At 48.6% G+C, this 27827-nt stretch overlaps 2 protein-coding genes across 3 annotated transcripts in view; one reads left to right on the top strand and one right to left on the bottom strand.

Annotated features, from left to right (window-relative positions):
* PFKFB1 (6-phosphofructo-2-kinase/fructose-2,6-biphosphatase 1) overlaps positions 1–27827 on the top strand; it is a 294172-nt gene that overhangs the window by 71103 nt on the left and 195242 nt on the right. The window lies entirely within an intron of this gene.
* On the bottom strand, positions 526–27695 carry PHF8 (PHD finger protein 8). 2 transcript variants are annotated; one of them, XM_081893912.1, is made up of 21 exons: positions 27353–27695; positions 25446–25531; positions 24031–24151; positions 22355–22515; positions 21187–21328; positions 19619–19805; positions 18377–18539; positions 18017–18104; positions 17547–17653; positions 17351–17442; positions 16415–16504; positions 15185–15406; positions 14887–14984; positions 13190–13362; positions 11929–12014; positions 10822–10955; positions 7461–7732; positions 6305–6400; positions 4660–4769; positions 3318–3690; positions 526–2208 (listed from the first exon to the last, which is right to left on the bottom strand). In XM_081893912.1, exons 1-21 carry the CDS (start codon positions 27448–27450, stop codon positions 2120–2122), a joined length of 2988 nt encoding a protein of 995 aa, XP_081750038.1. In that variant the 5' UTR covers positions 27451–27695; the 3' UTR covers positions 526–2119. The 2 variants fall into 2 exon arrangements, with proteins under 2 accessions (XP_081750038.1, XP_081750039.1); XM_081893913.1 differs by having other exon boundaries at positions 13190–13359.

Raw genomic sequence — 27827 nt, 5'->3', positions numbered from 1 at the left:
CTAAAAATATTGTTTAATGGGATGGTTTTGCATGCTGCTACTTCCTTCTTGAATTAGTTATAAGGGTGAACCCATCACATACTGAACAGGACAGCATCACTAGACTAGGCCTGATGTCATAGTGTCACCGGCAACAATCTGATCAGGCTGCTTGATAACGCAACTCGGGGCACTTGAAAAATGTCTTTCTTCTTCTTCCAAGATATGTAAAAAAAGAACTGCTGAAAAGGGAGATATTTTGAAGACACTGTTGAAAATGTTCGCAAAAGAAATGGGGAGCAATTTCACATTAGCCCCAATATTAAAGCCACCCAGCTGAAAATAATGTGCACAGGTGCCCTTCAAAACTGGCATGCCATCTATGCTTTGGAAGTGGTATCTCAACCTGAGTACTGTGTGAGATGCAGCCCTAAGTTTACACTAAAAGCCCAACTTCTTCAGACTTTGTTGGAGAGAGGGGAGCTCCCAGCAGCCCACATGAAGGCGTTCGTTCCTGGAAAAAAAATCAGAAAAATGTGCCCCATATACGAGCCATGCTAAACCATCAAAGGTTTTATTCTAACCTTGAATATATATAAAAAAAAGTTTCAGCCTCGTTTGATTTTTTTTTTAAAACACACATTTCTAGAGAGATGCCTAAAAAATAGAATTCAAACATTTACACAAAGCCTGCTGGAGTCTGGCATAAAAATATGGTACACAGCCATATAAACTGAGCCTTGCAGCTGGGTACAAATGTCTTTTTAAAGTCCTTGCTTAGGGGGCATGGTGCCCTCCCTGCCGCTGTAGGGGTCGGAAGTGGGGGGAGTGGAAGGGAGACTGCTTCATGCGAAGAATGTAAAAACAGACCCAGAAAAGTGGGGTGTGGAAGGGGAATCAAGAATAGAAGAGATTTGCAGTAGGAAGAACTGTGAAGCCTTACTGGAGACCCTCATGTCAAAGGAAAACCTACCAGATCCATTACAGGGGAGATACTCTGAGACCCCCCATCAGAGGAACCCCATTGGATGTAGCTGGCACTGGCCTGTATCACTTCTGACAAGTGGGGGAAGGGTTTGTGTGCTAGATTAAAAACAAAGCAGCAACAACAGTAAAACAACAGAACCCCCTTCACATAGATAACTGGGCAAGTCAGGGGAAGACACTAGTTTAGCCTTCTCCCAAAATGCTAATCTTGAATGTGCAGGGAGCTTATGATCTGGAAGGACATGAAAAACAACACCACCTGACTCCCACTCACACAATGAAGGTGACTTTACCAATGGCAGGTTTTGTGTGAATAAGCCATGATGGCGACTCACTCGCTGCAGCTGGGTGGGTTTTTTGAAATCCAATTATATCCAGCCTGCCCTCTCCTCAAACCCAAGTTCTTGAGAAGCAGCGCAGGGGAAAATACCTTTGCATTTCCCCAGGGAGCTGTCCCTGTCCTGCTTTCTTGGGAGTTTGCCGAGCTGGCGGGTGATGCTCTGGAGCACAAAGTGCCCCCCACAAGGTGTGTCTGAAAGGGGGTCAGACTTCTAGAAGACTGGGAAAGGAGAAGGGTTATCTGCTTTAAGTGAGGACAATAAGCAGTTGCTTCCCTCTTTTTTTGTAGTGGGGGGGGGGAGGAAGACTGTTAAAAAAAAGAAAATTAAAAGCACTGTGTGCCAGGATCTGTGTACAGCAATGAAAATGCCAAAGGTCGCTGGGAAGAAATGTCTAACCAATATCCTTGTGTGCAATATGGCAGTGGGAGGGGGGGGGGAATTCTACAGAGGTATAAGCCCCAAAATAGACAGAAAAGGAAGTGCAGCGGGTCGAGGTAGGGATGGAGAGTCCCTGGGCGTGACGAAGCCCCTCTGCGCCTCTGGCATTGTCTGTCTCTTCAGGGGAAGGAAGCATGGTTCAGCTCAACATCAGAGCGGCTGCCAATCTAGCCCCATGCTTCCAGTGGCAGGAGCAGCTCAGTCTTGGCCCTGATCCACATGAGGGAGAGGTAGCACGGGGGGCTCATCCACACCCCATTGTCCCGGCAGCTCTCCTGAGGACACGAAGGCAGTGTCTCTGGGCCTCATCCGTGCCTCACTCGTCCGCTGGTGCCCAAGGGGCGTGAGGTCTGGAGCCAGTGCGAGGGTGGCACTCAGAGCAGCAGCTTGCCGTTACGGTGGATCTTCAGGATGCGTCCCAGCCGCTGCTTGGCTGTCGCCAAGCCCTTCTTGGGGCGTTTCCCTGAGAGGGGGGGAAATGGTTGAGTCAGGGATGAGGACAGCCAGAGGTCAACTTATCCAAACAAGATACACAACTTCTGTCTACTCTCCCGGTATGCCCCACAGAGGACCTTAAGGTCCATAAATAGCAACACCCTACTGGTCCCGGGCCCTAAGGAAGTTAGATTGGCTTCAACCAGAGCCAGGGCCTTTTCAACACAGGCTCCAGCCTGGTGGAACGCTCTGCCTCATGAGACCAGGGCCCTGCAGGATCTGATTTCTTTCCGCAGGGCCTGTAAGACAGAGTTGTTCCGCCTGGCCTTTGGCTTGGAATCAGTTTGATCCCCTCCCCCTTTCCTTTTTCCTTCTGTGATGGAAGTAGTGGTTAAGAGCGATAGACTCGTAATCTGGTGAACCAGGTTCGATTCCCCGCTCCTCCACCTGCAGCTGCTGGGTGACCTTGGGCCAGTCACACTTCTCTGAAGTCTCTCAGCCCCACTCACCTCACAGAGTGTTTGTTGTGGAGGAGGAAGGGAAAGGAAATTGTGAGCCGCTTTGAGACTCCCTAAGGTAGTGATAAAGCGGGATATCAAATCAAAACTCTTCTTCTTCTTCCTATTTGGGGACTTCCCTGGCTTTTTTCTGGCCCATGTAGGACCAGTCTGGAAAGTTAGCCTTGGTGAAGTCTTGACGTTTTCACACCCAAAAAGTTTTTGATTTGAGTTTCTATTGAAATGAGGCTGTGTTTTAATGTTGTATTTTAATCTTGTTTTTAAGTTGTATTTCAATCAATTGGTTTTTATATCGGGTGTTAGCTGCCCTGAGCCCAGTCTTGGCTGGGGAGGGTGGGGTATAAATAAATATTATTATTATTATTGTTGTTGTTGTTGTTGTTGTTGTTGTTGTTGTTGTTGTCCCACGGTGTCATGGCCCAATAACCAGCCCAAGACACCTTGATGCCAGAGAAGGGAAAATCTTTCCCACTTGCTCAGAAAGCAATCTGAGAAAGAAAGCAATCGAGTGGGATGGTGTTCAGGCAAGGACTGCTCTGGACTAAATGATTTTGGATTCCTAGAACACCCCCAGATCCTCCTCTAATCTGCCTCCCAAAGTCCACACGCTCCAGCTTACCTTGCGCTGCCTGAGGACCTGGGGAGCCAGCCGAGGGGCGCCGCTGGGACAAGAAGACGCCAGGTGCCATGGGCGTGGAGCTGCGGTTCACCTGGGCCATGCCAAAGACGTTGGGCCGGGCGGTGTACTCGTGGTCCACCAGGCTGCCAGCAAACTGCTCCTGCTTGGGTTCTGGGGTGGGAGGCGTGGGCGCCAGAGTCGCCGCTCCAGGATCCGGATCCTGCTGTGGCAGAGGCAGGTCTGGTTCCACTTCGGCTTCCAGTGGTTCTGGGTCTGGTTCTGGTTCCGGCTCTGGCTCTGGATCCGGGCTGGGTGGCTTGGGAGAGGGCAGCTTCTTTTTCACGAGTTTCCGTCGCTGCAACTTCTGGTGTTCCTTAAGACAGACAGAGAGAAAGCAAAGAAGAAATTCTTTATTTAGAGTTCTAGTTGTGATCATGGCCAGCCTTTCTTTTTATTTATATATTAGTTTTTTAACATACCATTTTCAACAATAATTAAACATACTTTTACATCTTATTCAATTTTTTTGACTTCCATCAGTCCTGTCTGAAAGTTTTCCAGTCTAATCTCTTAGTATGCATTTCTTATTTTCCCTATTACATTTCAAACTCATAACCAATATCTCATCTTTTTCAACTTTGTAACACTTCATATATTTCTCCTTACAAAACTTCTTGTAGTCCTACTAGCGTAATTTGTTGACTGCAATTGCTCTTCAGATAATTCATATACTTCTTCCAATCTTCTGTGAATCTCTGGATCGTGGCCAGTCTTTCGCAGGGCGCAGGAGGTGCCATCGGATGATGCCATCCTGATGTTGCTGGACTACAATGCCCATCATCCCTGACCACTGGCTAAGCTGGCTGGGGCTGATGGGACATATGTTGGCTTCTCCCTGGGATGGGAGTTCCAGGGCAGAGAATTCATAGCCCATCCCTGCTTTGGGTCACTAAAGTTATCTGTTAGCAGTGGCTGGGGATAATTCCAGAAATGGATTATTTTAAAGGGTTACACAAAAGTTATTTCTTTGGCCACAAACCCCATGAATACTCTGTGAAATCTAATCCAAACACAAAGTACTTGAATAGGTGTAGTTCATGCAGATTTATTAGTCGCAACGTTGCTTTACGAACCACTGTCGAAAAGGCAATTAATGAATAAGTTAGCACACTGATCTCCTAACGATGAAGGTCAGAAATATTATACCAAACTCCAGCCCTACCCTGCCTGAAACATCCTGAGGCCTCTGAGTTTGTGAAGCAAAATCCTCTCCGATGTCTTCAAAGACATCCCAGCATCTCTGTCCCTTCTTCCCACCTCCAAAGCAAGTCCTGCCACTTACCTGCTGAGCCAGTTTAGCTGCCGCAGCCGCCAATCCTGTCTCGACAGATGCCACTCTGGTGCCCTCACGCACGGGGCGGTCTTGCTTGGGCAGTGTTGGGGTGACCCGGGCTGCAAGGAGGAAAAGAAATGTTGTTTGTGTTCCTGATGGTATTCTGGACCTTGGGCTTAAAGGAAGAACAACACCCTCATCCTGTGCCAACTAAGAGAGATTTCAAAGGAGGAAAGAAAATCACTCTTCCCGCTGCAAGTGGGAGCATGGAGAGGGACCCACAGGAATGGAAAATGCTACACAGACACAAACAGTGCTCAGCACAACTTGTGGTGCTGCCCCACAAGCAAGAATGCCCCCTAGGAGATCACTGCCTACTGGTAGATCACGGGGTGTTCCTGGTAGATCTCTGGCCCCACAGTGATCTCCTTCCTCCCTCCCTCCCTCCCAAAAAAGCTGAACATCTCAACTTTGGCCTTCCCCAAAACAGCTCAACAACTTTGGTCCATTCAACAACAATGGGTAGATCACTGCGAGTTTTTTTATACTGTGAGTAGACCACAGTCTATTGGGAGTTGGATGTCCCTGCCCTAGGCCTTCTAGGAGATGCAGCTTTCAATCCGGGAGGAGCCACACCCAGGAATGGCAGGTATATGCGCATGTGAGCAAAGGAAAGAGAAGGGAACAGCATGCAGTATGAATGGAGGGTGCCCTTCACTCAGGGTGCATTTCAGAGCCATGAAGTACAGCCCTCTCAACACTGCTTAACAGGCTGTTTCTTTTAAAAAAACCCAAAACCTTTCTTTCTAAAAGAAAAAGCCCTTCTTCCTTTCCATACAGCAAAGGCTGTTGGGGGGGGTGTGTGTGTGTGTGTGTGTGTGTGTGTGTGTGTGTGTGTGTGTGTTGTTTTGTTTTTTGCCTTCACCAGAAAAGAACTTTAGGAAGAACTTCCTGACAGTAAGAGCTGTTCGACAGTGGAATTTGCTGCCAAGGAGCGTGGTGGAGTCTCCTTCTTTGGAGGTCTTTAAGCAGAGGCTTGACAACCATGTCAGGAGTGCTCTGATGGTGTTTCCTGCTTGGCAGGGGATTGGACTCAATGGCCCTTGTGGTCTCTTCCAACTCTATGGTCTCCCCAAGCCAAATTGCTTCAGTTAAGTCAAGCAATCCTGAGAGGCCAGTCTCTTTTGCACTCCATGATGCTGCAGAATTGCAGAACGGGCTGCATTACTCAGCACAGATTTTTGTTGAAGTGCAGAGAATACAAAATCTAGACCTCGGGGGTTCCCATCATTTGCACAAAGAAAAGCTAGATTTTGCAACTTGCAAAACATACATAGCAAGCAAACGGCACACCTGCAACAAACCTGCACAATTTATTGGGCTAGTGATGTTCAGGGGAAGGCCAAGGGCCCAATGTGGGAGGCAGAAGGCCAGTCCCCAAATGCGAAAAACTTATTCATCAAATCCTCTCATCTCCACAGGCATTTCAGCCACCCACTTTCAAACATATCTCTGGATGCACCAAGGCTAGAAGCTCGTTTAGCAACAAGATTATGAAGCAAATAAACTCAGGAGATTGAATTTGGTGCTCTTCCTGCCTCTGTGCAGCATCACGTTAATGCACCTGTCCCAGTGACAAGAGATGGGTTCTTACCCTTGGGGCTCCAAGGCGCATCGTCTGTGCATTTCTTCTTCTTTGGTAGAGACTTCAAGGCTGGGTCATCTTCATCCGATTCCAAGGAAGGGTAAACTACGGAAAGAGGGAATCAGGCAGGACCGAGTTCTATACAGGGACTTATATAATAATAATAATAATAATAATAATAATAATAATAATAATAATAATAATAATTTATTTATACCCCACCCATCTGGCTGGGCTTCCCCAGCCACTCTGGGCAGCTTCCAAAAAAAATATTAAAATACTGTAATACATCAAACATTAAAAGCTTCCCTAAACAGGCTGCCTTCAGAGGTCTTCAGTTACAAAAAACTGGAAAGCAGCGTTTAGCCCACATCTTCACAATCAGACCAAACATTTAAAAAACAAAATGCTGGAATTGCTGAGTGGCGTTAAACTGTGAGATTGCTACCACCTAAATCTTCTACAGGAATTGTCTGAAATTCACAGAAACAGAGACCAGGAAGGACCCCTCCAATCCAGCTCTCCAGCAGCGCAAGGGTGGGCAAGGGCCAAACCAGAGAAAGGTGTCACAGTGGGGAATTTCGGTGCTGCTAGGCCAGTCTACTCTTGCTCTCTCTCACTCTTTCTGCCCCCCGCCCCATAGGGAGGAGGGGCACAAGGCATGCAGCCACTGAGCTCGGGCAGCTCAGCCCGGCCCCATGTCAGCTGCCAGCCTTGGGGTAGTGGCAGCACAAACAGGGAGACAACAGCAGGTGGCGTTATCGCCCTTTGGCCCCTGCTCTGGGGGCAAGTGCTGCTTACCCAGACAAAGGCCAAATTACAGTGAACAGACCAAAGCCGCGTGACACTTCAGCAGTCACCTGGGAACCTTTTGCACCTTTTGGAGCAATATAAGCCTCCTTTAGAGTATTAGGATCCAGCCTGATTACGGGTCTACAGATTGGCTGCTTCCTTTAAAGCAGGGCTGGTGAAACCTGGTGGCCCTCCAGATGTGGCTGGACTCCAACTCCCATCAGCCCCAGCCAGGAGGGCCAGTGCTCAAGGTGATGGGAGCTGTAGTCCTGCAATCCCTGGAGGGTCCCAGCCCTTGTCTGGACCTCATTCTCTCCCCCCCTGCCCTGTTACGGCAGAGCAAAGCCCCTCTTCTCAGACAGGCCATCCTTACTGTACTCAGCATCCTTGAAGCAGGCGCCCAGGCTCTCTTGCTCGTCCATGCTGGCCTCTTCCTCGCTGTCGGTGCTGTGATGGGCCGGGCGCTTGATGGGCCTCTTTCCTGAGCGCTGAGCGCCGGAGGCTCCCGCAGAGCCGCGTTCGTGCCCCGCTGTCAACCAGGCTTGCAAGCTGGAGGCCCCTGGTGAGGACGAGGACGACTGGAGGTTGGCCATGCACAGCATGCCCTGGATGGCTTCCTGAGTGCTGGGGGAGGCAGGTGCATCACTGCGGGGGGGGGGGACACAAAGGAGGCACACGGCATCAGCCACAACAACCCACATCGCCCTGCCGACCCAGCCCCCGACTTGGCAGCAAAGCTGAGCGTCCACAAGCAGGGGCTCAAGCATAATCCATGTTTATTTAGACAAAATAAGCAAAGGTGTGCCCCAAGAAAAGCTGTAGAAATCCAGCAAACAGGCATCATTTCTCTTATTTCGAGAAGTGTGTTGTGCACTTTGTATGTACAGTGGGCGCTCAGGTTGCAAACGTGATCCATGCGGGATGCAAGTTCACAACCCGCGTCTGTGCACGCGTGGGTTGCGATTCAGCCCTTCTGCGCATGCGCAAAGCGCAATTTAGCACTTCTGCACATGCGCGACCACCGAAACCCAGATGTAACCCATTCCAGTACTTCCAGGTTTCGGCAATCCGCAACCCAAAAAAAACACAACCTGAAGCAGTTGTAACCCAAGGTATGACTGTATTTGCCAAATTTATTCTGGGTTTTTCTAGCTTTGGGGAGGAGGAGCAGCTATGAACTTCTGCAGGGCCCCTGAACTGCTGGAAATCATATTCAGCTCCCGCCACCCCCGACTTGTGAGATGGCAGGCAGGAGGCATCACCCACACTCCCTCAAGCACCCCTTTGCCTCCATCAAGGGATAGGACTGAAATTTCATTTTTTTAAAAAAGAAAATTAAATTATTTTAAAGATGATTTAACTTTATTTTAAATTGCACTGTTTCAACATTTTTTCAACCTTTTAGTGTGGCAGCACCTACACTTTGGAACTCCCTGCCTAGGGACACCAGGCAGGTGCCGTCTCTGTATCCCTTTCAGCACCTGCTAAAAACATGTCTCGTTAGGAAAGCCCATCCAGGTGTGTAAGTCTTGACATGTTTTAAGCTCTTTTACGGTTAATCTTAATTGTTTTTGAATGCTCTTAATGATTTTAAACTTTTTAATGGATGATCTTAATATTTCTTGTAAACTGACTATACTAAATCAGTCTATGTATTTTGTTAAATAATTAAAAAATGTTGATGTTTGCTGCCCTGAGCTCCTTTGGAAGGAGGGACGGGATAAAAATGTATTACATGAATAAAATGAAAAGAAATAAAAAGAGGAAATTTTCTTCTGGACCATTGACCAATGCTACACTCTGAGTTTCTTCGGACCCGCAGAATACATACACAGCTCTTACTGGAGAAAGAGGGAGATAGATGAAAGGGGACCCCAGCGCTAGAGGTGTTTGTTTGCATTTCTTAGTACAGAAAGTATTGATCTGATGTGTAGAGATCTTTCCTATTCTAATTAATTCAAGAGGGTTCTGGAAGCTTCTCTATGTGAAGGAAACAAGCAGAAGGTTCATGATATTTGGGTTATTCCTTCAGAGAAGCTAAGTACAGCTGGCTTAAACTGGTTCTATTATCTCTTTCTGACAAGGTCATGCTGACTATAATAATAAGGCCAGAGGAGCCTGGCTCTCTCTTTCTATCTCTTTCCCTTTCTGGTGTGGTGTTCTGTACATAGTATGCTCAGTGTTAATGTTCAGACTTATTATAAGTTACTGTAAGTTTAAGTTAAGTCTGCTGCAACTGGATTCCTTATGAATAGTGCCAAATGTATTGGATTTGTGACCAAGATGCTCATTTGCCTTCAGTAGCAGCAAAGCTCTGCTGGATGAAATACCATTGCCTCTGGTCTATTTTTGAGGGAATTCTGCAATGTTTTTGCTCTGCTAACTATCAATACTGAGTAGAAATCCATGACAAGAGAAAGTGGGAGAAGGACATAAAAGAGGCTGCTGGGTTCAGGCCAAGGAGCCATCTACTCTGGCTTCCTGTTCCCACAGTGGCCAACCAGATGCCCGTGGGAAACCAGCGAGCAGAACATGAGCATAAGAGCCCCTCCCCCGGCCCCGTGTGGTTTCCAGCAACTGGTATTCAGAAGCATTGCTGCAGAGATAAGAGACCAGTCATTCTGGCTAGGAGCCATCGATGGCCCTCTTCTGTTTCTCCTCCACCTCCTCCTCCTCCATGAATTTGTTTAATCCTCTTTTAAAGCCATCCAAGTTGGTGCCCATGACTGCCTTTGTGCTGCATGAAGAAGCCTGTTCTATGCTCTCCAGTAGAGGGAGAGCATGGCCATACTGGCACTGTGATCAGACACAGGGAAACCAATACAGTGGTACCTCGGGTTAAGAACTTAATTCGTTCTGGAGGTCCATTCTTAACCTGAAACTGTTCTTAACCTGAGGTACCACTTTAGCTAGTGGGGCCTCCTGCTGCTGCCACGCCACTGCCGCACAATTTCTGTTCTCATCCTGAAGCAAAGTTCTTAACCCAAGTTACTATTTCAGGTTAGCGGAGTCTGTAACCTGAAGCGTCTGTAACCCGAGGTACCACTAGACTGAGCAGGGAGGACCTAGGTGTGAACGTGATGGTGAGGTTACCTCTCCTATATGCCTGGCCCCGCACATGGCAGTTGCAACATGAAACTGGAGGTTTGGGAGTGGTGCCCCTCTAGCTTTTCCTCCTCTGCCTCTTCCTCTCCTTGGTGACTGACTTCCTGCCTCCCAAATTTGAGAGCACGTCTTTCTCAGCCTGGCACCCTCCAGGTGCTTCCAACTAGAACTCCCATCAGCCTTTGCCAGCACAGCCACTTTGGCAAAGCGGAGGGGACAGGACTCCCCAAGACGGCTACTTGGGTGACGCATGCATGCAAGACAACATCTCAGTTTTGAAGAGGGTAGACTGTAGAGAAGAAATGCACTCTCAAATGTGGGGCTCCTTTTTCAGCCCATGGGTGACAGTTCCTTCTAGGCAACCAGCCAGGGTCCTCGTGCCAGTATGTGGACGGTATGGCTGGGGAGGGGTGTGTGGCCGGGCAGAGAGCGCCCTGGAGGCTCCCCACCTAAAAGGAAGGGAGAAAGTGCCTCTTTCTTTTGCTCTTATAAGAGGAGAGCCCCCTCCAGCACTTCTGGACAAACCATCTGTTGCAGAGAAGGGAAGAGTGCCCCGAGACGTCCCATGGGCAGGTCTGTCCAGAGGCCCCAAGAGCAGCACCTGAGGCCCACCAGCGGCTGCTTCTCACCTGAGCTCGTCATAGTCTGCACCGCCCACCTGCCGGCTGGCCTTGAGCAGGTCCAGGATCCCGGCGGCGCTGCTGCTGCCCTCCAGCTGGTCATCGCCAGAGGCGTCCTCCTCTTCTTCTGTGGTGTAGTCCTCCTGAGAGTGGAACAAATTTCAGAGAGCCTCGGTTGGCAATTCACCTATTAAGTTTCTATCCTGCTTTTCTGTGCACTGTGTCCAATAGAAGGCCACAGCAGCAGAGGCAGAGCCCTCTTTCCCACCCTCCTTAAGAGGAACCTGAGCAGCCAGCCTGCAAGAGTGGAGGAAATATTCACACAAGCGCACAGGAATTGGTCTGCATCCCACAAAACCTAGTAAAGGGAGAAGTGGCTTGTTCCCCCTGGAGGTTGAAGCCCAGTGTTGAGGGACAGAGAAGGAGCCTCAGGAGAACTCATGGTTCTTCTGCTGCTCGTCGCTATTGGAGGAGGAAAATGATTCAGCAAGACAGGGTGACTGATGCCCGTCCCAGAGCACCAGTCTTCAAAAAAGGAAAGTGGCCACATTTCAGACTAAGCTTCTTCTCTCCACTTAGGTGGTACAAAAAGAAAGGTTATTAAAAACACATACTTTGCACACTTCCCCGCTGATCTAGTCATTCTTTTTACTTTAGGCGGCTTGGAACAATAATAAAGGCACATTTCAAAAAACAATAAAAGCACATTTTTAATGCTTGATGTCTTCCTGTGTTTTAATTTGTTGGAAGCTGCCCAGAGTGGCTGGGCAAACCCACTCAGATGGGTGGCACAAACAAACAAACAAAACTAATAATAATAATTATGAAAATAATAAAATGAAAACAAGAGCAAATGTGTGAATCTTGCTGTGGCCTGCCCCCTTCAACTCCAGAAAAATCCCTGAAATGGCCATCCTGACCTGAACTGCTAATGATTAAGTGGCATAAGAATGCCTTAAAATAAACAAACAAACTTACTGCCTACTTCCCTGAAATAAGGCCATGAGGAGGCCACGACCCTTCAGATGTCAGACTCAAATTTCCAGGGCGATGGTAACCTAAATGAAGCCTCATTTCTGCTAGCACAACATTCCTGAAGTCCCGAGCCCAACTTACCTCAATGTCAAACTCTACTTCCCCTGGCTCTCGCACTCTGTTTGGGTCGGAGCAGGGCTTGGCTCGTGGCAACTTCCGGGGAAATTCTTGGAATCAAAAAACAGCAAATGTTAAATTAACTGTTGGACACAAAGGAGTAGGGATTGGGAGCTGTGACAGAAGCATACCAGCATCTGCAAGGGAAGGGGCTACTATTGCATAGACCCACCAGATGATTGCAGTGCAACACCTGTGATCTGGGAGGGGGCAAGGACCAAGCAGGTACAGGATCGGGCTGCCATTTAGCCAGGCAGAGACTTTGGAAATTCCACGATATTGCTGCTAATAATGCCTGAAGCACGAGTTGGGCGGGAAGGGGGGGTGAGGTGTAGCCTCTTTGGAAGATGAATATGACAAAGAGGAGGGCAGAACTTGTTCAACAAGCCACAGAAGATGAGTGACAGGAAAAGTTCCTTGAAAGCAGGAAGTGGAGAAAGGCAAACTCTACAGTGGTGCCCCGCAAGACGAATGCCTTGCAAGACGGAAAACCCGCTAGACGAAAGGGTTTTCCGTTTTGGAGGTGCTTCGCAAAACGAATTTCCTATGGGCTTGCTTCGCAAGATGAAAATGTCCTACGAGTTCCTGCGGAGGTTTTTTCCTCCCCCCCCCCTTTTTCCCAAGCCGCTAAGCTGCTTATCAGCTGATCCGCTAAGCCGCTAATAGTGCCAATCCGCTAATGGGCTTACTTCGCAAGACGAAAAAACCGCAAGACGAAGAGACTCGTGGAACGGATTCTTTTCGTCTTGCGAGGCACCACTGTATAGAGTTGTGCACCTATACTGCAATTCCACAGAAGCACAAAAAGAAACAAGAATGTGAAATGCTCCCAATTCTTTAAACTTTAATGTTAATTTTATTTCTTAAAAGCAAGCTCCTAGACCTTATACTCCTGCCTGCCAACAAATCTTTGTAACTGTGTACAAAAGTGCCTGTTAAATCTCAGAAGTTATCCCTGTATGCTTTCTGATGAGCGGTCAAGATGGACCTCTGGTTTTCCCTCCTCCTGCAATGCTCACTTGTGCTGCTGCTTTGCTAAGCTGATCATTGTTGCTTTTGCAGACTTTTTATTTTAACTGTGATGTTTTTTCTAACCCACCCGGGGCCATTTGGTGAAGGGCGGTCTATAGCGCTAATAGAATTAAATATGTGTTTTCCCAACCCGAGAGAGACGTTGGCAGGCAGAGAGGCAGAAGCAAGGGGGGGGAGGGGAAATGCGACATACTGGGCAGCCTCTTGGGCAGCACCAAGCTCCTCCTCTCCCTGCGCGGTGTCTCGTCAATCTGCAGGTCCTCCTCAGAGTCCATATCGGGGGCTTCAGCGTCCGATGGGCTGCGGGGAACTTGTGCCAGTGCCCCTTTATGGCTCCGGCTGCGTTCAGAGGCCTTGATTTTCCTGCTAGGAGAAAACATTACGACTGGTCAGGCACGTGCCTCTCATGGCCCCAATCCAACAGCTGCTGTACACAGCTCGGCACTGTTTTGGGTGCCCCATACCATTTTCTCTGTAGAAATATCTGTACATCACGAAAATCTGCCTTTGCAGTTAATTGGTGGCTCGGCCCTAATGGAGGAGCCATGTAGGAGGGGAAAGAACACTGGGTTGTATCCAATGTTAGCTGTGTCCATCGTTATCAATGGTCTACCCTGAGTCAAATTTAGCTAGATACAACCCCATTCTTATTTCCCACCCCAGTGTCACCACTCCTTGGGGGATGGAAAATGCTGATTTGGAAAAGAATCACATCATTCCTGCCACCAAAAGCTGGAAGACCTAAGTTCAAATTCCCACAGAGCCATTGAGCTCTCTGGGCAGCCTTGAGCCGTTCACAGCCTCCACCTCACAGGGTAAAAATGGTGAAGGAGAAAAAGCAGGTCCGCTACTCTGGGCAACTTGGAGGAAATAATGGGCTAGATTCATCCCTATGGATGGTAGTGTAGTGAGGTGGGACCTGGTCCCCTGCTCTGCCACTGGTTGGCTATTTAAAGAGGGGGCCACATATTATTTTGAAGTGGGCAAGGGCAAAAAAGGGAAGGCAGCGTTGTCTCTGCCCACTGGCTCACTTCCATGTTAGCCAAGGCAAAGGTAAAGATAGCTTTTACTCTCTCTCCTACAGTGGGAACAGCAGCTACAGCAAGGAGGGCTAAATTGGGGCCCTCAAGATGTTGCTGGCCTCCATCTCCCAACAGCATCAGCCAGAGGAGCAGCGGCAGGGATTGTGGAAGCTGCAGTTCCACAACTTAGGGAGACCACCAGGTTCAAACCCCATCCCACCCACCTAATTCTAAAAACTTGGGCAGAGCTGCTTCCTTGCAGTGTTTTCCATCTCCTCATACCCTGTGTCTTGGCAGTAGGGGCTTGAGGTGTATTAAGTGGGAAAGTCCCACAGCTGCTGCCATAACTTTTTGACGCCTTTGCTTGTGTCTCAGCCTGGGAAGCGGTGAGTTGTAGGCCAGGGGTCAGCAAACTTTTACAGCAGGGGGCCGGTCCACTGTCCCTCAGACCTTGCGGGGGGCTGGACTATATTTTTTTGGGGGGGAATGAATGAATTCCTATGCCCCACAAATAACCCAGAGATGCATCTTAAATCAAAGGGCACATTCTACTCATGTAAAAACATGTTGATTCCCAGACCGTCCGTGGGCCGGACTGAGAAGGTGATTGGGCCGGATCCGGCCCTCGGGCCTTAGTTTGACGACCCATGGTGTAGGCACAGTTCTTGAGATCCAGGGCTATGGAAGGGTGGCGGATTTGGCCCTCTCAAGCTTCTAGTTGACTATCTCTGAGGTAACTCCTAGGCAGCGGTGAAGGTGGCAGGCCAGAATTGCTGGAACTTCACCAGCTCAGCTCTCCATTCTGTCTAGCTCTCCCATCCCGCCCAGCCCCTCTTGCACATCATAACGCAGGCACAGAAAAGCGAACCTGGCGCCCCGGCCGTTGGCGACCATCATGGGCAGCTCCTCCTCCGTCAGGTCAGGTTCCCCATCTGTGTCTTCCAGGCTGGAACTTGGCAGGTCAAACTGGAAAGGAAAAGGTGGGTAGGCTACAGGAGGCCAGAAGAGGGTGACGCTATACGCTAATCAGAAAGCGAGTTCAAAGCTTCAGGAGACTGGTACCCCAAGTCTTTCTTCCCCCTTCCCCCCAATCCACCTGGACTCAAAACTCGCCCACTGCACAGCCCCCTCCGAGTACGCGCAGCACAGTCACAATGGCAGCTCACCTCCTCCTGGCCAGGACTCTCTGCTTTCAGGGCCTGCTGCTTGTATTTGTCCAGTAGCTCCTGCTCCAAGGCTTTGACCGAGGCAACGTACTTCCGGCTGGCCTTCTGCTGGCTCAGCTCCTTGGGGCTCTGGTCCCCCCTTTTGGTGGCTGCACCAGGCTGGGTACCCCTCTGCAATCCAAATGGGCTGCCTGTCTTCCCAATGTTCTGCTGGAATATATCCTGGAAGAGCGTGAGCATCAGAACCCAAAGGAGACATCACTCCCGCTCCCCGCCCCCCCAGCCCTTAACGTAGACCTGATGCTATGAAATGCTGCTGGGCTGGGCCCTGCCTTCTGCTGCGCTTCACAAACCAAGAGGAAGGCATTTGCCAGTCGGAAAAACCTGTCTGGTATCCCCCCAGGACAGAAAGACCAAGCTTGCAAGTCCTCTGTGCATGTGTTTGGGCTGCCAGAATATATGTTTTTCTCTACGGTGTGGTATAAACAGCCAGGCTACAGTCTCTGCCATGGCTGCTCTGAGCACACCGCGAACATGATCCAGCAAGCTGTGGAATTACTGGCCAAAGAGCCAATGGGATGAGCCCCTCTTCCCTCACATGGGTGAAGTGAAAGTTGAACCGGGGCCTTTCTGAGCTCTCACTCTTGGCCACTAAGAATGAATTTGTCTAATCATCTTTTGAAGCCATCCACGTTGGTGGCCATCCTTTTTTTTATATGATACGATATGATAATCTTTATTGTCATTGTCCCATACAGAGCAACGAAATTGAAAAAATCTACATCAGACATTCAAAAACCAACACGCCTGCTATCCTAGCCTGGTTAGCCCCCTAAAAACTCTGATACCCCATAATTAAATACAGTATACTCCCATAGAGACTACCTTACACTGCATTTAAAACCAAAATCGCATTTGAATAGAAACTGTTTCTCAGGCAGCTAGTCCTAGTCTTTATAACCCTGTACCTTCTTCCAGAAGGCAGTAACTGAAAGAGATCATTTCTGGGGTGCGCACTGTCCTGCACTATCTCTGCAGCTTTCTTATGGCACCTGGAAGAGTGCACCCAATTATTCTCTTCACAGTCTTTTCCTATAGCAATTGCATCTGAGATGAAAAGGGCACTCAAGGCTGGACAGAAATGGTGCTACTCTCAAGGCTGCTCCCCATCTCGGAATACAGGCCCCTCAATGCCAGGAGGAAATGGCCCGGCTTCCTTCTCATACTCACTTCCACGAGCCTGATCTCCTTGGCCAGGTCTTTGATGAGCTGTGCTGGGCGCACCGTGCCAGGGATTTCTTCCTCGTGCTCTGCCAGGGCCTGAGGAGGAGGAGATCAGGTTGCTATAAGCTCTGCCCCTGTGTGCTCAACGGAAGAGCCACTGGCAAAGGGGTGTGGCTGGCAGCAAGCACCTCTCCAGAAGGAGTGGGACTTCAGCTCCCAGCAGCCCCAACCAGGATGGCCCAGGGGTCAGGGATGAAGGGAGTTGGGAGTCCAACAACATCTGGAATGCCACAGGATCCCACCCACAACTTTCCTTCCCCTTCAAATGCTTGGGATTTGGGCCTAGACCTTGCAGAGGTGGTCAACCTGTGTCCAAGCTGCACCTCTTCAGACTGCAAGCGGAGGCTCAGGATTGAATGCTTTTCCATACAAAATAAAAATGGCGTCCACAGAAAGGAAATGCGCCAGGGCGAAAGTTTATAGACTCGCTTTCTCCCTGATATGCAGGCTGGTGGAGTCTATGAAGCAAAGCTACAGGGTACCAGGCAGAGGGCCTTCTCGGTAGTGGCGCCTGCCCTGTGGAACGCCCTCCCATCAGATGTCAAAGCGATAAATAACTACCTGACATTCAGAAGACATCTTAAGGCAGCCCTGTTCAGGGAAGTTTTTAATCTGTGATATTTTAGTGTATTTTTGGTTTCTATGGAAGCCGCCCAGAGTGGCTGGGGAAACCCAGTCAGATGGGCGGGGTACAAATAATAAATAATAATAATAATTATTATTATTATTATTATTATTATTATTATTATTATTATTATTATTATTATTCTTGACTGCTGGCAGGAGGGCAGGCAAGCTTTGCCCTGAGTCCATCAGAACCCTGGGCAGCAACCCCACACAAAGAGCTGCAGCTCCAGAAAGGCCCTTCTTGCAACACTTTACCTCCTTCTTAGTCCAGGAGCGGAAGGCTGTGTTCAGGGCTTTGGCCCCGTGAACCAAATAAGCAGCCGGGTGTCTGCGATTCTCTCGAAGGCCTGTTGTGGGAGACAGAGCGCATTAGCAGCAGGAGCTCTCATGCCCAGCGGCTTTGTGGGGGCACGGTGGGGGCACTGCATGGAGGGGAGGACTCAATACCCACCTCGGAAGATATCCAGGAGGTGTTTGCCAACGTACCAGCAGATGGTTTCAAAGTTGGGAAACTTGAAGAGGTCAGCTGTGCTGAGACGCTTTTCAATCTCATAGGCTCTGGGCAGGAGGAAACAAAAAGACCAGTGAGGTTATGTATGCTCTAGGCTCTAAAACCATGGAATTCTGTGCCAGAGGAACTTACATTTGGTGATCAGAAACACCCCCCCCCCAAAAAAAAACGAATTCTGTAAATTAAATCTATTTGCACAATTTCAAATCCTTTGTCCTGCTCTGCTGCCAACTGCGTGAAGGGTCAAGGAGTTTTGAAGGCCCCTCAAGACCCAGCCGGGCAACCTCCAGAAGCCTTCCTCAGGGACCTTCTGCATGCCAAAGGGTGATCCACCGGTGATCGAGTCTCCTCCCCGCCACTTCCCAAGATGCCTCGCTGCAGACCAGCAAAGCACTCCCAGCCAAACTCACTTGAGCTGCATCTCAATGTTGAGACTGTGTAGGAAGTTTCCCCCAAAGGCCAGGCAGTCAACAGGGGTCAACACGGCATGGATCCAACCTGAAAGTGGAAGGAGGAAGCAGTGACATGGACTAAGTAAGGACTGGGCCTCCCAGAAGGACTCATGGCTTATGAGAGGAAAGGGAAATGGTGCCCCCAGCTGCTTGCTAGATGCAGCTGGATTTCACCACATTTTGAGCTGCAGCTTATTCTGTGGCAATGCAAGTCACTCACAATGGAAGGAGAGGTGTCCCTGAGTGGGAGGAAAACAAAGGCCCCAGGAGTAGCAGCGGCCACGGAAGTGGCAGGCAGGAGCTGGAGTGACTCAATACCTGTGGGTATGAAGAGCGTCTGGCCCTGCCGGACGGGGCAGCGATAACATCGGTCCACCTGGTCCCCAAAAAACAACTCGTTCTGATTGGAAGAGCTGCTCCAGGCTTCAAAGAGGGTCAAGTTGGCAGCAGTGGGACGCACTAGGTAGAAGATCTTTTCTCCCTGCGAGGAACAGATGGTAGTGAAAAGGAGCCGATATGCCACTTCTAATGTTTAGGGGCAAAAGAGCTGTCAAACAGGGCAAAAGCAGATGCTATAAAGCGCAGAGAGGGCTGGCGTAACAGAAGGAAGCATCCTGTTGCGCAAGGGGGCATTTAATGTGCAGCAAACAAACAGCATGGCTGCTTTCAAGTCTGCAGAGTCCAGCTCCTTGCCTCAACCTCAAGGCAGGCTGATTTGGAGTGTCAGAGAATTACACAGAGGACAACCACAATGCTTGTTGTGGTTTCCCCTTGTGCTTGTATGGAATTGTGACACACACACACACCCAGCCAAGTCTATTTTCCTGCCATTCAAACAATGTTTATTGGCCTGTAGATGTCAAAACCCCCTCCAATTTCTGACATCCTTTAAAGCACCTGAAATTTACCTATTCCATTCTTAATCCTCTTTCTTCTCTGAACTCAACATACTCTGTTTCTTCAGCCTCCGTCTATGGGGGCTTCAACCACCTAACAAGAGGCGGTTCTTGCCAGAAAAGAAAATGAAGAAGAGTACCAGCTCCAGAAATGGAGCAGCAGCTTCTGGAGTAAGGATGGAACAGGAGATGTGAAGATCAAACCGGAAGCAAGAAATCGCTCCCTGCTGCTCAGTTTTGCTAGGCCTGGCAGAGACCTCATGATGCCCTTCAGGAGCTTCCAAACAAGCCCATATTGCTAAGCAAACTGCCTAGCTTCATTCCTCATAGAACAGAAAGCATAAACACAAGGACAGCAGACTCATCTGACTGTATACCAGTTGCCACCTCAGACTCCAGGCCTGGTGCTCCAGGCTAATTTTTATCCTCCTACTCAGGCAAATGGCTCTTGAACCCTTCACCCCAATATGCGACCTTAGCATGTGCAAAATGGATTTCTTTCAAAACGAAAATATTTGGGGAGAGGGTGGGAAACAGACAACGAAACATTCAACCATCCCCCGGAATCTGAAGTGGAAGTACATATGGGAGGTCTGCTGGTTCTGTGGCTCAGCTCTAAGATCAAGCTCCCTTCCTGCCCACCCCCAGGCCTTCATATTCTTACCCGCAGCACATGGTACCAGACAGAGGTGCCACCAAAGTCAATGTGGAAGTCCGTGTAGCTGTCTCGCACCCCCATCAGGCAGTACTTCTGCACGTTGGGACGCTCAAACACCGACTCGCCTGGCCACAGGTTCTCTACCCAGGACAATTTGCGCACAATCTTTGGAGTCTCCACCAAATTAGAGAGCCTGAAAAATTGTGAAGGAAGAACAAGTTAACTCGTCCATCTTGCAGAGATTTCTCCTGACAGGATTTTAGAACAGTAATCCAGTAGAGAGATGAGTGGATTTAGACCAGGAACACTGCATTTCAAATCTAAATAATAATAATTTATTATTTATTATTTATACCTCACCCATCTCGCTGAGCTTCCCCAGCCACTCTGGGCATTAAATATTAAAAACTTCCCTAAACAGGGCTGCCTTCAGGTGTCTTTTAAAAATAGGATAGCTGCTTATTTCCTTGATATCTGATGGGAGGGCGTTCCACAGGGCGGGCACCACTACCGAGAAGGCCCTCTGTCTGGTTCCCAATAATAATAGCAGCTATTTTTAATATTTATATAGGGCTTTTGGAGTGTTCAAATTACAATACACTGTCTCAATATATTGCTGTAAGAATAAGTCAGTATAACTATCATCCCCAGGTGGTGCGAGGAGGGACTCAGGCTGAGAAAACAGTGTCTCACCTCAGCCCATTTAGTAGGTTCATGATCAAGGGCCAAACTACCCATTACATGGGGAAGAATGTGCTAGGGACCCCCCCCCCACTTTAAAATAAAGGCAGGAAAAGAACCCTGGGAACTGCAACTGTGAGTGGAAAAGCAGCAGGTGCTTAACCCTTTCCCCTCCTACTCTTTGTAAACTCAAAATTGTACAGACTCCATCTGCTTTTCCATCTGCAAACAAAAAGAAATGTGGACCCTGCAGAGCAGCTCTTAGGAAGGGCAATATTGAATGTGAAAACAATGGGAAGGGAAAGGGTTAAGCAGTTATTCTCTTGGCTGCTATATAATTTAAAATGCCTTCCTTCTCTTTTTGTCCCTCCAGCTCAAGGATGACAGCATCCCTATCCCTGTTGTTTGACTTCAGCTCCCATCAGCCTATCAGCTTGGCTAATGGTCAAGCTGATGAGTTGTAGCAAAACATCAATTTGAGGCCACAGGTTCCCTACATCTGATCTTCGCACTCCAACTAAGGTCTATCATGAGCTTTCAGAAGAAATGCCCATATTCTTTTTCATATTCAAAACTGCTTCCAATGACCTGCTAAAAGCCCAACAGGTACACAAGAAACATATCTATCCGGGGGGGGGGGGGGGAATGGACACACACCCCTTTGTGAGAAAGGGAAGAACAAGAAGAGACAGATTTATGTTGCACCCCCACAATAGCAAAGACACTTAGTGAGGAGAGGGATACTACTGCTTAGTAGGGAGGGAGATACTACAGCTTCATGGCAAAAGTGGGGATTCTCCAGCTCCAGGGTTTCTCTCTGCTGGGTAGGGTGTATACTGGGGAAAATGAAGGACAAGGACACACAGCTGTTTTCATATCCCCCTTTTCCTTGCCTGGTCTCAGAGAATTCAAGGCTGATGACGTTCAGTACTTTCTCCCGACGACTGCTGGAGTAATATCTGACAAAGTCACCCAGGCGCATCTTGAGGTCGGCCTGGCGAGTCACGTCAATCACATCAATCTCCTTGTCAGCTCCTGTTGAAAAAAGAACCGACATGCCGGGCAGCTCAGATAATGGGACAAGTGTCCGAGAGGCTGAAGTCGCGGGAGATGGCAGCGCACTCCTGTTCTCACCCCTCGTGAGCTTCATGACCAGTTGGAATCTCTTTGCAGGGTTTCCCCACCAACGTGGCGCAATGAACTGTCAGAAGTTCAGCACTGCCAACATCTCCGCTCCTCTCCTCCAGCACCTTGGCCAGCAACTGCTATCAAAGGGCCAGAAACCCACTGTTCCCCATTACCTGCTGCTTCCACACACATATCTTTTGCCTTTGGGGTGGCAGTTGTGGAGCAGGAGGACAAGTGAGTCAGCATAGCCAGGCACCCTCCAAGAGGCTGGGAAACCAATAATGGCTCTAGGGGGATAACCAACCCACGTGGCGAAAGATAAGACTTCTTCTCCCTATTTATTCTCATCAGGGCACACAGGTGCCACTGTGGGTTAAACCACAGAGCCTAGGATTTGCTGATCAGAAGGTCGGCGGTTCGAATCCCCGCAACGAGGTGAGCTCCTGTTGCTCGGTCCCTGCTCCTGCCAACCTAAGACTTCGAAAGCACGTCAAAGTGCAAGTAGATAAATAGGTACCACTCTGGCGGGAAGGTAAACGGTGTTTCTGTGCGCTGCTCTGGTTCACCAGAAGTAGCTTAGTTACGCTGGCCACATGACCCGGAAGCTGTGCGCTGGCTCCCTCGGCCAATAAAGCGAGATGAGCGCCGCAACCCCAGAGTCGTCCGTGACTGGACCTAATGGTCAGGGTCCCTTTACCTTTTGTTCTCATCAGTCACAACCACGGAAGAAAGGACGAATAAGATTAATCCCAAAGACTATTTTTCTCTCCATGCAACCATGCGCAAAATGCAATTGCAAGTAACCACACCGCCTCTGCGATGAAAGGACAACATTACACCAAGCTGTGTGACCTGCTGGCTCCCTTTCCTGACTGCAATGAATGAAGCACCCAACACATAGGTCTCCTTTGGCCACGCTCCCCTGCTACTCACCCACATAATGTTCCACATCCCGCACGGTGAAGGAAGGCGGAGGAAGGGTCATGCCCAGCCCATCCTTCTTCAGGACAAGGATGGGGACGCTGAAGCTGTTCTCCTCCAGAAACTCCACTGTTAGCTGGGTCCCGCTTGGCTTTAGGATAACCTCGTCCGCACTGGGGAAGCAGCGGGGGGGGGGGGGTGTCAGGCCAAGAACAACAAGCCAATCCCAAGTTTCTATCCCTTAGGTAACATTTTGCTGGAAGCCACCCAGAGTGGCAGGAGAAACCCAGCCAGATGGGCAGGGTATAAATAATAAAATTATTATTATTATTATTATTATTCATGCATCTGTCACAGAACATGGAGAGTCCACCATAGACTCAGCTGATTGCCCTAGCAATACGACTTGGTTTGCTATTTGTTGTGGTGGGAGGAGGCTTCCCCCCCCCCTGCAGCTGCAGCCTTGAAGACTCTCTTTGGAGACGCTCTGTGCAGCAGGGGGGTGGGGCAGGACCAAGGGTGTGAGCAGCTGCAGGGAGATTCCCCAAAGAGTCAGAAGGAAAGTCAGAAAACAATAAATAGCAGACCAGTTCATAAAACAAAGAAACAGCCTGCTATCAAGACTGTATCAGACTGTTAACAAGCTGCTTGCTGGACCTGCTGTGCCACAACTTTCTAAAATAATAGTTCAACAGACTACTGGACTTCAACCCATTGGAATGCATCTCTGCTTCATGATTAATGGATCCAAAATACCATCAGAAAAATGAACCCCAATCTTTGAGGCAACAAACCATTCAGACATTCTTCTTCCATATCATTTTTACTAAATCACCTTGGGGGGAAATCATCTCAGGGCTCAACTGCCCATTGAGTAAGAAATCAGGATCACATGGAATGGTGGAAAAGCGTGAAGCACCATCTCTTTGATTGAAGAGTAGGTGGTGGAGACTATCTTACAGGCAGCACTCAAGAGGCACAGAGGCCACTCTGGGCTCACCAAGTTCAGCCAATCTATGGAGTTGCTCTGTAGTCATGCACGTGAACTGCGTGAGGTGGACAATTGACCACTTGCTGTATTTTAAGTACACCACCACCACCAAGCCTCTTTAGCAGCTGAGTCACTAACAGCGGACTTTGAACCTGGTCACCTTTACTCAGGATAACATAGGTCAGGCATAGGCAAACTCCAGCCCTCCAGATGTTTGGGACTACAATTCCCATCATCCCTAGCTAACAGGACCAGTGGTCAGGGATGATGGGAATTGTAGTCCCAAACATCTGGAGGGCCGGAGTTTGCCTATACCTGACATAGGTGCTGACTTACCCTTTAATCACAGTTACAGTGGAAATGAGAACATTTGCTCTAAGCAGAGGCAGAGGGAAATGAACGTGAGATCCCACGGTGATGAAATCCTCATTTTAACTGTGGCTAAAGGAGCCCTGATGTTACAGCTGTACCATTCATTCCATCCTGCACAAAGTTGCTGGGAAACAAAGCCCCAGACAGAGAGCTTCTGCCCGAGCAGGCAGGTTTGGAATAAAAAGGGCTTGTCCACAGTGCATTCTTGGCCTTCTGGAACAAAAGCTTCCCTCTACCTGAACACCAGCTACCCTGTAACATGGGTTTTGGAAAATCTTCCTTCTTTCCTCTTGGGTGACCCAAAAATCACCAAGCATGTGCCCACCTAGGGAACGTCCTGCTGCGAAGTTCCTTGATGAACAGACTGCTTCCGGTCTTCACCGCCTTGCCAACCTCTTTGACCGCACATGAGTCGGGCTGTTTTTGGGTCCCCCGGCGCCGCTTCACTGTCAAGGGGAGGGGAAAGCAAGATAGTAAAGGGGGGGGGGAGAAAAAGACATAAGCAGAGGAAGGTGACAAAGATATTGAAGGAGCTAAGAGAATACTGCTGATGAGGAGGTTACAAACAAAACACACACACACACCTGTAGTCAAGGGCCTACACATGAGTAGGTCTGTGCTAAACAAAGAAGGGCCATAGTAGAGTGTTAGAAAGTATATCAGGTTTGGCAAACACCACCCTGCGGAAACCTCCAGCTAAAGGCGTCCTCCTAAGACCCTAAATTGTGGGTCAGCTATTGGGCTAGACCAGGGACAGTGTATTTTTCAACACTGTATCTTTCTTTAATACATGAGAGAACTTGCAAAACGTAAGTTTCTAAAAACTCTGCACTGCTGCTGGAACTCCCTTATCCCCAAAATGATTAAACATGGAGATATGTCAACATCAGCAGGGATGATACACCACAATGTTCTAAAGCACAGGAGAAGCACTGAATGAGATATTGGACAAAATTCAGTTTCCTACAACTCTCAGCCTTCATTCAAAAACAAACAAAAAACCCACCCAAATTTCCACTCCTGGTGGTTGCAAAAGAGTGGCTTGAAAGCGTGTGGGCAATACCTGCTGAAATTACAGAAGCCAGAAGAGTAGGTGAATAAACTTTCCAGAGGATTGGACTGAGGTCCTTACCCCTCTTCTAAACTAGCAAATACTGTACATTACTTTAAAAAATAAACTCTGTAAAATAGTGGAAAAATGCAAACAGTTTATGCAAATCTGCATAAACTGGAATGATGTAAAACAGTCAAAACGCAAACAGACTGTGCCAATTGAGATGAACAGTACACATGTTGAACAGTACAACTTGTAAGGGTTGCAGAACCAGCTTGCCTCAGTACAGAATTTTTATGTACTGAGTTCTGAAAAATTAAGTCTTGACTATTAGTCAAAAAGCACTGGATTGAATACTGGATAACTGAAAACAGCAAAGCTGCAAGGGAGGCAGGAAATTTGGGACAGGAGTCCCTGAGGCACTGTGCAAAGACACAAATGCTTTCCCCGATCTCTGTTCTTGCATCTTTTAGCAGACACATTGTGTTTTTATATTACAGAATTTCTCTCTCGAACCACAAGGAGTAGCACTTTTTAAAAAAGAGAAGCTCTCATTCATAGGGATTTGATCAATACACCAGATTTTGTGATTTGTGATGAGACAGCATCCATGCAAGAATTAGTATACAATTATATCCTATTAAGTCTTCATCCCACTGAAAAATCACAGCAGGACCATAACTTACTGACAGATGGTCCATGAAGAAGTTGGCAGTTAGGGCAGTGATACAAGTCAATGTCAGCTGCTGCATCCTCTTCTACTCCAACACAGCTTGAAGAGAGAAAGTCAGTCACATATCTCTCCAAAAGACAGACAACAACTACTAAAACAGGTATGGGAAGACTGTGGCCTCCAGCTGTCATTAGACTACAACTCCCATCATCCCTGACCATTGGCTATACTGGCTGAGGCTGATGGAGCTGGAGTCCAACCACAATTGGAAGTCACAGGTTCTCCACTTGCTCCAAAAGAAGCAATATCCCCTAAATATACAACCACCCAGCCCTAGATGACCACCCTGTACAAGCCCAGAGACAGTTTCTTCTAACTCTGAAACACAGGAACTGTACCCTAAGTCAGAGCGCCTAGTTTGTATAATCAATGTCTCCAGTTCAAGGGCATGAAGGGGAATGGGACAGTCATCTGCCAGAAACCTCAAAGATACATAGGACACTTCACTTGGCTATACAGGTCCTTTCCAGTTTGAGGCAACCCTTTCTATTCTAAACCAGCATGTCCTGAGGACCTGATGGAATTGCGGCCACATGCTCCTTAAAAGATAAACACCATGTGTTCCAACATCCACACTCTTTGTTTAAGAAGTTGCACCTAGTTGCTCATTTTTTAATCAACTGTCTGTCAGTTCCACCCTGCAACCTGGTAGTGAAGGCATCTTCACCTATTAATGTCCTACAAGGAGCTCTGCATGCAGTTGCTACCAGTTGAAAAAAAGCTGGCTAAATGAAGGAACAATCTGAAATTTAATCCAGATATGACTGTTGGTGATGGGTGTCTGACAGTTTGGCAAAAATCAGAGTACTCTACCATCAACCCTATGAGAGGAATTCCAGGAGCGAAAGGAGGCAGGTGAAGTTCACCTCAGGACATGCCCCAGATGGGCCACCCCTGGATGAACTACCAACAACCATCATGTAGAAAAGACCTTAATGTTACAATTTTTATTTTATTTTTAAAATATGTACTTGAAGGCCACCTTGGTAGGATCTGTATCCTGTATCCTGAATGGTGGGATATAAACAACTGCAATAAGAAATAAATCTGGCACAATAGAAAGCAGTTCTATGCTCACATCTTCCATGAAACATGACTGCACTACATGCAAGTGCAAAAAGAAGCTGTGTGGGGTTGAAACAGCACAATAGAAAAGGAATTACAGCTTCTTAAATTTTTGCTGCACTTCCATAACTTCAGATCCTGCACTTCTATAACTTCAGATCCCTTAATAGCCAGTATGGTCTGATTTAAGCACATTGCTTACCTGTTTGGGGGAACGGCTAACTTATTTTAAGCCTCCACACCAACTGACACTGTAAGAGCTTAGGGCAGGGATGGGGGACAGGGAACTCCTACCATTCCTGGCCACCAGCCACACTTCCTGGGGCTGATGACACCTGAAGAGCTAGTTTCCCCATCCATGACTTAAGGCATGTCAACTGTTTGGCAGGTATAAACATGAAGTCCGCTGGTCAGCTCCTGTTTCTATGGATGAATGTCACGGTCCCCCAATCGATTTCTGGCAACCACCCAGAAGTGTCCATGCACAAAGACAGATCAACCCTAAACACCAGATGATGAGGACAAGCAACAGAGGAAGACCCTTCCTGCCTTCAAGAGGTCTCAGACTGGCCACTTTTAGGAAACAAGCTTTAAATCTTGGCCTGATCCAGCAAGGCGATTCTTAGAGCGACTAGCCCTTTGAGAATTACTGGCATTCTACCCATACTCCTCATGAAGGTCCCCGATTAAAGGCAGCACCTCCAAGAGCAGACATACACTGGATTTAAAGAAACAGGGGCTTTGGAGCCGCTGCCTCCAAATGTCAGTTCCCACCCAGTGCCGCCTTCTTCTCACCTGCCGTGGAACCAGTCCTGGCAAACGTCGCACTCGATCATGAAGCGGGTGACATCGTAGGGCAGGCGGCAGAGACAATACACAGGGACAGAGGCCATGGCGGAACCAAGTTCAAGCGAAGGAAGACCCTCCAGGAACCCAACGACGTCCAAGCGACGTCCGCTATGGCAAGTTGAAGGACGTGGTCATGCTGAGGTCTGCAGGAGTCTTGCCAGTCTTGCCCCGGCTGAGTGGGGGCTAAATTATTTCATCCCCCTCACCCACTCCAACTCCCCCAAAACCAACTTCCTTGCAAAACGTGCTTGCTGGATCCTTGCGATGTCCGTGGCCTCCTCTTCCTCCCCCCAAACAGTCTCTTGAACCCCAAAGTTTCGACCTGAAGTTTCATGGGCTGCTTCTGATCATCCGAAGCCCTCCAAGGCAGCCCCCCCAAGTTTGCACCCACTGGGGGGGGAGACCCCCCTCGCCTTCCTGG

Source organism: Podarcis melisellensis (assembly GCF_964234715.1).
Source record: "Podarcis melisellensis genome assembly, chromosome: 17".
Classification (NCBI taxonomy): domain Eukaryota; kingdom Metazoa; phylum Chordata; class Lepidosauria; order Squamata; family Lacertidae; genus Podarcis; species Podarcis melisellensis.
The sequence above is the reverse complement of the archived record's forward strand: the minus strand, read 5'-3'. Positions and strand labels throughout refer to the sequence as shown.